Genomic DNA, 9,512 nt, shown 5'->3' on the forward strand with positions numbered 1-9,512 from the left:
ATTACATGTATTAGGCAAACTTTCATAAGCTAAAAGTTTTGACATGAGTCATGATTTAGTGTTACAATATATCTGATTGATTTGAATTGCTAACAAAATTTCTGAACAACATGTAACTAGGTTAGAGTCATTAGTTAATTGTTATCAATTGCATTTATATGATTTTGACACTAGATGCATACAACAAACAATAATTGTAACTCAACATTTTTTTAAGAATTTTACTGACTCAAACAGTATCCTAGCTGCAACCTAATTAGATTTGATTTGTTTTAGGGAGACATCTTGATGAAGACCACAACTCAAAGATAACAAAGTTTGTAAAAGTCTGCATGGAAAAGTACATAGCAGCAGAACGTAAAGAGACTAATGAAGATATGGCTCATAAAGTTACCAGTACAACTCGAAGGTAAGTTCATAAAAGTTTATCACTAAATAAAATTAAAAAAAACTGTTAGATTGTGTTCCATTGCAAATTTTGCCTTTTCAAAGTTTTTGGGATCAATTACAATTGTGTTTCCCTTTGGCAATAACTTAATTAAAAAATACAGTAAATGCTTAAGTTTGTGTTACCATGTTTCAAACTACTCATAAAATAAAAGTTATGATGATAGGTTTAATTATATGCCCTAGTTATTAAAAAACTCTCAATAGGTTAAAGTCTTTAGAGTTTGTGCTGTAAAATTAGAGAAGTTACTTCTTTGCTTGCTGCCTGTAAAAAAAGCTTTTGGCAAGTTAACAGTTAATCGTCAGAATATTTTTTAAAGAGAATCAAAACATGTTTTTTCTCATTTTCCTTTTCTTCGAATTCGACTAATTTTGTTCATGCTAAGAAAAAGTGGTTTGTATAGGGGGTATAGATTGGCATTTTTTGATGGTAGTAAAGGTCTAGAAGCTCTGGTTCTATTTGTAGATTAGATATGGTGATTGAGCAGCTTGGTGCCCTAAGAGTTGATGTCAACCGTCAAACTTCACCTTCCTAAAGAACTGGGTCTGAACTGGATGGCTTCAAGTACATGGTTGTCTTTGCAAATTAAAGTTAACATTTTCAGCGGTCATTATTTTTGCAAGCAAATTAAATACTTTTTAACCAAATGTTTTAAGATAGTTTCAAGGAGCTAAACTAATTGTTTTTTTAGTAACGCTGGCTGACAGTAGAAGCTAAGAGAGATTTATAAAATTTATATTTATAAAGAATTATTTAATACTTCTTAATTATTAGAACTTTGATTGTGAAAACATGAGTTGTCGGTTTTTTAAAGGATGCTGAAGTAACACAAAGATAACTCTCAAGCTTCACACATTGATGAGATCAAATGGCAGTTAAACTTTAGACTCCAGAGTCAACCAGATGAGTTACGGCTTACCATCCTTCTATTCAAAATACTGCCCCCTGATTCAATCGAGATGAAACTCACGATCCATAAATTTAGACATCCTTTACAAAGTAATGACATTAGTGAATAGTTAATTTACAGTTTGTGGGAAGTTATTTCTGCTTGTTCTTTATGGGCAGAAATTTATGAATTTGACAAACTGAGGCAAGTTGTACCATATTTTGTCATGTAATTCCTTCTCTACCGGATTAAATTCTGCTTAGATAGTGCTAGAAGTAATAACATGCTAGCACTTTGTCAGAAATACTTCTGTTTTCTCATACTCTCTTATTGCATATTAGTTTGGATTTTACAATTAGATGAGCACAATGCTGCCCTGTTAGCATTTCTTTTGTGTAAAGTAGTTCACCCTAATGATATATTCTTCTACTGTTTGAATATAATTTTGGAATTCTCACTGAAAGCTGACACTTTTATACACACATTTAGATAATGAATGATTGTAATAATTTGTCTTTGGTTGCTCACCTTTTTATTGATAGACGTTATAGACTCTTTGAAAACTCATTTTAAATTATTTTCTATATTATGTAACCTTTACATGAATTTTAATGCTAAAAAACTTAAATATACAAAAGGACGGTTTATGGGGCTGTCTTAAGGAGAATGCAAAATGTTGGAAGGTCTTTCTTTGCTTATTTAGTAATGCTTTTGCTCTATGTACTTGAGATTTTATAACAACATGAGTACAAGATCGCTTTTTAACACCTCTTTTGTGTCTAATAATTCATCCTAATGGTATATTCTTTTACAATCTAAATATAATTTTGGATTGCTTACTGACACATAACTTTTGACACTTTTTTAAATAATGAACATATGTAACATTTGTTTTTGGTTCCCAACTTATCATTTAAAGATTCTACAGACTGTTCTAGGTACTAAGTTCTTTTTAAATTATTCTTTATATTCTGTAACTTTTACTAGATCTTTGTGGCATAACAAACTGGAAAATAAAAAAAATTGGTTCATAAGGCCGTCTAAAGAAGTTTGCAACAATTTGGATGGTTTGTTCACCTCATTTAGTGATGTCTCTGCTTTATGTACTTCTGTCATCAACTCAGCAATTGCACTGTAATTTATAAAGTGCTATTTTTGGTTGCAGTAGTGAGTATCTACGAATTTATTGTTTAATAGCAACTATTTATTTTGTTTGTAAGTCGTTTGATTTTCTTTCATAAAAATACTGTAAAAACATCAACGTTTAATTCCTTCATAAATGCAGCTAGATTTAATTTATCCAACTGTGTTTAAGCGCTAGAGATGAATATTTTAGTGGTTTTTGTTGATCCTAAGAGATTTTAATCGTATTCGTTACATGATAATGTAAAATAAACTGCTCGATCCTTTACTGTCCACAAAGACAGTCAAGCAAAAAGTATAGCGAATGTTAGCCAACAATATATAAAGATATACATGTATTTATATGTATATATATATAATTGTTTCCTCATCCCGGAAACCCTGTATGGGTGGTGAATTCTGCTCTAACTCGGGTCTCCTACCAGAGACCTGGGAGTTTGAGCACTCGCCTCAAGATCTTAGCTGTTCCCAATAGCGCACTTTTCTGCAACTCACCTGAGTTGATTGTTGTTGGTATTTGGGCAAACCACATTTTATGCGCTGGTGTTAATGCGCCCAGCGCCCCAATGACTACTGGGATTACTGTTGTTTTTACATTCCAGCATTTTTCAATCTCTTCTCCAAGAGGGAGATATTTCTATACCTTTTCTTTTTCTTTGCTGGCTATATTGTAGTCATTGGGTACTGCTATATTTATTATAGTAGCCCTCTTGTTTTCCTTGTCTACCACCACTATATCTGGTTGGTTTGCTAGGACATGCTTGTAAGTTTGGATGGAGAAGTTCCAGAGGATTTTAGCGTGGTCATTTTCATTGACCTTACCAGGTGCTTCCCACCAGTGTTGTGGTTTATTAAGGCCATACTCATCACATAGATTTCTATACACAACACCTGCGACATGGTTATGCCGGTCAGTGTATGCCTTTCCTGCTAGCTGCTTGCATCCACTGATGATGTGTTGGATGGTCTCAGGTGCATCTTTGCACAGTCTGCATCTAGGATCGTCTCTAGTGCGATAGATTTTTGTTTGGAATTGCCTTGTTGGGAGCACTTGCTCCTGGGCTGGCATGATTAGCGGCTCTGTATGGGCCGTTAGGTTTCCTTTGTTCAGCCACGTATATGTCTGGTGAAGATCGCCAACCTTAGATATCTGTTAGTGGTAAGCATCATGAAAAGGTTTCGTGTGCCAGTCAATTTTCTCATCATCAGGGCGTAGGTCCGTTGTAGGAGCAGCCAATTGAAATTCAGCTAGCAACTTATCTGAAATGGCCATGGAGGCTGCATATGCTTTGATGCTTTGCGGCTTTGCTTCTCTTATTTCACTGTCTGCTGTACACTTTTGAGTCCCCTACCGCCAACTTTCCTATTAAAATACAATTTAGTAGTATCAAATTTTGGGTGGAGTGGTCCATGCATTTTCAGCAGTTTATGAGTTGCTATATATGTTTCTTTGATGGCTTCCTCAGTCCACTTTCTTATGCCTGCTGGATATCTTATTACTGGCAGTACGTTGGTATTTATTGCCATGACTTGGTTCGTGGCATCGAGCTGGCTCCGTAAGACCTGCCAAAGGCGTTTCTTGTATTCGGTAATGGCATATATATATATATATATATATATATATATTTATATATATTATATTATTTGCATATATAATATAATATCTGGTATTTATATATATATATATATAATATATATAATATATATTTATATATATTATATTATTTGTGTATATAATATAATATCTGGTATTTATATATATATATATATATATAAATATATATACAGTGAAACTCGGATAACTCACTCTCGGATATATCGAACACATGGTTAACTCGAATGGATTAGCTTAGTCCATTCCCACACAATGATAAATGGCTTTATATAACTCGACCTCGGCACCGTTAATTCGAACAGTTTTTTGCCGAATTCACAAACATGGTTTCCGTTCAATTTATTTTGAAGGAGTTTCCACTAGTCGCAGAGCTGCGACTACTCTGCTTTTTATACAAAAACACTTTTTATACTCGTATAGTGTACATATAAGTTCCCCCGTACCGTATAATGGAACCGAAAATGAAATCGTATAAAAATGATTTATAGGGTCGCTAAGACGTTTGCTTAGTTACGGCCAAGCTATAAACGTTAGAAGGTATTAGCAATAAAAATTTAATAAAGATAGACACAGCTTGCAAAATCCATATTGTAACAGTGATTATATGCGGATACATAAAGATGAAATGTCACAAATTGGCTCGTGGCTTGGCATCCGCTACAACAGACACCTGCTTTACGATGGCATCACGCAAGCAAGGAAAAGCGTGGAAACCTTCTGACAAACTTTAAGTACTCGAAGAAATCGAAGCAGGACAAAAGCTATCAGCATTATCAAAAAGAGAAAATATTCCAAAAAGTACAGTGTCAACATGGATTAAACAAAAAGAAAGAATAAGATCGTTATGTGACCAAAATTCATCAAGGCTAAGAAATCGTTCAACTTTGCACGATGATTTGGATGGTGTATTATTGACTTGGTTTACACAAGTGCGTAGTGAAGGGGTATGTATCGATGGGCCAATTTTGTTAGAAAAGGCTAACATGTTTTTAAAGGATTTAGGAAAGGATACTACTGTTTCATGCGGTTGGATCGACAGGTGGAAGAAAATGCATTATATTGGCAGTCAGATAGTTGTTGGAGATTCAGCTGCAGTTAATGTTGGAGCAGTGGAAAAGTGGAAAGAAGAGGTGCTTACTCTATTACTTCAAACGTACACTTATGATGACATATTTAATATGGACTAAACCGGGTTGTTTTACAAGCTCATGGTTGACAAAGAGTTGCACTTTAAAGGAGAAAAGTGTAATGGAGGGAAGTTGTCAAAAGAAAGACTGACTGTGGCACCTTGCGCTCATATGTCGGGCATCGAGAAGGAAGTTCCTATTGTAAAAGGAAAGTTCAAAAATCCCCCCTGTTTTAAAAATGTTACTAAACTTCCATGTCAGTATTACCACAATAAGAAGGCTTGGATGGTGAGTGACATCTTTCAAGCGTGGGTAAGAGATTTTTATCGCCGGATGACCAGAAAAAAAAAAAGTGCTTCTCATCATTGACAACTGTCCAGCACACCCAACTATGAATGGGCTTATGTCAATCAGGCTTCTATTTACACTACCCAATACCACAAGCGTGCTGCAACCTATAGACCAAGGAATCTTTCGAACTTTTGAATCTTACTATCGTCAGCAAGTTTTGCAATTCACTGTTGATTACATTGACACTCATGGAAAAAAGCCAGATGCTTCTATCAATGTTTTGCAAGCAATACACTGGGTGGACAGAGCATGGAGCCGTGTCACAAAAGAAACGATCGCCAACTGTTTTCACCACGTGTTTGGTCATACGAACCTTGATCAAACAGATGCGACTTCAACTGCTGATGATAATGAAGAAGGAGACACTGTGAGAAATCTCGATCTTCTACTACACAGCATAGATTCTACATCAAATGTGACAGCCAATAAGTAATCTTGAAATAGCCAATGCTGTTACATTATTATGAACTCAACCCAATAAAGGGCTAAATTAATGACTGTCTAAGGTGTCTAACAAATGTTTAAAAAAATAGTGTTACTTTAGCTTAATTTCAAGTTTAGAATTGCAGGTGAGCTTTTAGTGGTTGATGGAGACATCACTGTTGCTGAGCATTTGAGTGATGCAGAGATTGTGCAGTCTGTGACATATTGCGGTACTCTCGATGAGTCCGATAGAGAAGATGAGGCTGAGATTATTGAACCTGGTCCACCTACATTGGCTGATGCAAACATTGTTTTAGATGTCCTCAGACGTTTTATAGATACGGGACAGTGCAAGGACTATTATAACTGTTTAAAGTCTATTTCTACAACAAGTCACACTGTTGATCTTTGTCAAAAAATACTTTGTCACAGACTACACTCGATAATTTTTTTACATGAAACAACTGATCAGATGTAAAGCATGCTTTTTGCATTGGTCATAAATGTTTACTTATGTCCAGTTTTAAAAATTATCAGAAATAATAGATATTTTTCTATTAAGCTGAGATTTGTTTGCAGCTTTAGGCGATGTGACTGACAAGACGTTTTAATATTAAAATTGGCAAAATTGATCTCAAGTAAAACACGCAGAAGAAAAAATGTCTTCTGAGCGTTTTAACCGCGATTAGATTTTGTCAATTTTAATCTGAAAAAGTTCCGGCAGTCACATCACCTAAAACAACATACAAATCTCAAGTGTATAAAAATATCTATACTTTCTGATACATGTTTTAAAACTCTACATCAGATGCCCTTTAACTTACAACAAACAACCTATACTTTAGTTTTATATATACATGTAGTTTGTACATTATATGTATCTAATGATAAATACATTCACTTGTGACTGTGCTCTGATAACTGGAACGCTCTGACAACTCAAACAATTTTCCTCAGTCCCGTGAAGTTTGAGTTATCCATGTTTCACTGTATATGTATATAACCATCAATATATTACACATAATCAGTTTTTACTATATTACATTTAGCTGCAGCATAATTCAAAGTTTACATTTGCTGATTTCCTAAATAGCAATCCTGTTTACTAGACAACACTTTTCACTGAAGTAAATAACCAGATTAATAATCGTAATCTATTGTAAACACTTTAAAGTTTTCCTTTCCTTACGGAACCACTTCTTGCTAATGTCCACATGAAGTTGTGTTGTTAGAAGTTAGAGAATGCAAATGTCTTTTTGAAGACTTTGATTCATTGCTTGTTGACATATTTGTACGAAGTTTGCAATTCTGAATCTGTAAGGCATAGAATTGCAGGCTTTTTAAAACTGGCAATCATTAACTACTCAACTAAAATAAAAACCTTCAGTGTTTCAAAAGTTTTTATATTTTTTTTTCTCATATGAAACAAAAAGTACTGAATTGTCATTATGTATATTTGCTAAACAAAAAGTGCAATATGAAACCGCTAGGTGTAGCTACTTCGTGTGCACTAAAATAACTTCACAAATTGTCATATAAATTTGTACCAAAATGAAACTTGCTTTTAGCAAAAGTTGACTTCTCAGCAAAATTTAAATATTTGAAATTTGTTCAAGATCCAGTCATTTGTTTTAACTGTTTTAATAGCCAGAAGTTCTGATAAAGTTTACTCCGTTTTTTGTGAATTTTCAGAACAGGAAAAAATTCCTTTTTAAGGTAGTGAAGACGCCATAACTTTTCGGCTAGTAAGCTCTCAACCAAATGATAGCAACATAAATCCGCAAATTGAAAATATTAGTGCTAATAATATGAAAATGACTATAATCCTTGAAGATTTGGCAGTGTAGTTTGATTGAGTTGAGGCAGCAACAAATTTTAGTACGTATTCAACAGAGACGATGTTATTAGAGGCATCTCCTTTCAATGGCGCATTACCAATGGCAATAAAAGTACCTCCGGCGCGAATGGATGTGTAGATTATATCAATAGTTGCTTTATTTTTCTGAATCGATGGCAATAGTTCTCTAGACCATTTGTAGACTATCTTGCCAGCACTTTTTAGAGAATCGCTACAATCAAGTTTGAAATCTTTACCTGTTTATTCAAAGGTCTTTATCTTGTATACACTTTCAATGGTCAAAACTAATACACTTGCACTAGTGTATCGATTTGAGTCATAAAAACCTCTGCACATAAGTTTTGCACCATTATAAATTTTGCGTAAAATTTTTTTTTTGAAGTAGCACCTTGGCGGCTTGTAAATTACCACTTTTCTCAAAAGTTTGGTTGCCAACCTCCAGGTTAACACTCCCCGGAGGAAAGCCTCTACTTGATGAACAGTTGACCATAATCTTTTTACCCTCTAAACCAGTTGTGACTGATGGGGATATGACAAGCGTTGACAAACTGATTCTAAGTAATACAAATGGGGTAGACCTTACTGCAACTACTGAATAATAACCTTGCATAAAATTTCTAACACGGGCTCTAAAAAGACATTGATATGTTTTATGGCCTACAAGTTCCGGGCTTACAGTAAACCTCAGAGTGGCTTCATACTGGAGAGAACTGTTATCATGTGTTGGACAATAGTTAGTTGTTTTTTGAACAACCTTCTATTTTCTTTTACAACTGTTTTGAACTGGCTACCATTTTCATGCACTTCTCCATATAAGTTAGTAACTTGAAGTGATATACCATCAATTTTCAGGCTGAATGGGTAAAGCGTCAAAAAGTTAACTTGGAGGTAGAAAGTAGCTCTTTTGTCATAAACTAGATAGGACTTGTTAGCACTTTCTTCATATGTAATTGAAATTGAAATACCAATAACATCAGAAAATGTTGCATTGTTCCGACGTTTTCTTGACCTACAATTACCCAGACACACAAATACAATGTACATTGATTTGCCTCTGCACCCATTTTACAAGCATTCATATAAAGATCAGACAAGGTTAGGCATTATATCAGTAGGTTAGTCAGTTAAGCTCATAACTATTCGAACATTTAATGTAAGTAATGTACCTTATATCTTTTTGTGTATTATGCAAGCATCTTCGAACATGAACTTATCCGCTTTTTTTCTGCTTTCGCCATCATTTATGGAATACCTGCTTTACTTGAAATTTTTTAGCTGATTTTGATTTAGTCACTACATCTAGAAAATCAGTAATTAAATCAGGTAATCAGTGAAATTAACCCAGTAATAATCAGCAGTATATTTGTGTGTATGGTTTCTTTATCATTAAGACTTATTAAAGGAAGGGTAGATGTAAAAATGTAGAATACTGGTAGCAGCAAAAGTAGTGGAGATCATTCAACCCTACAGTTTTAATTATGAAAGTTCATGTTTATCATTCTATATAAATTTGATGATTATTTTTTACCCTCTAATTTCACTTTTTACTTATCCCACGACCAAACACGAGCGAATCGATTGGTTTGGAAGATTTATGATAAATGCATATGTGCACACAAATCCTAAAAAATTATCCGTTAACGGCGTTACCAAACCCT

The 9,512-nt window shown here is 34.2% G+C and overlaps 1 protein-coding gene across 1 annotated transcript; it reads left to right on the top strand.

Annotated features, from left to right (window-relative positions):
• Window positions 1-5,613: 5,613 nt before the first annotated feature.
• Window positions 5,614-6,006, top strand: LOC137402447 (uncharacterized). The gene has a single exon (XM_068088947.1). The coding sequence runs from the start codon at window positions 5,614-5,616 to the stop codon at window positions 6,004-6,006; it is 393 nt and encodes a 130-aa protein (XP_067945048.1).
• Window positions 6,007-9,512: the final 3,506 nt, after the last annotated feature.

This window comes from Watersipora subatra, chromosome 8 (genome assembly GCF_963576615.1).
Source record: "Watersipora subatra chromosome 8, tzWatSuba1.1, whole genome shotgun sequence".
NCBI classification, from domain to species: domain Eukaryota; kingdom Metazoa; phylum Bryozoa; class Gymnolaemata; order Cheilostomatida; family Watersiporidae; genus Watersipora; species Watersipora subatra.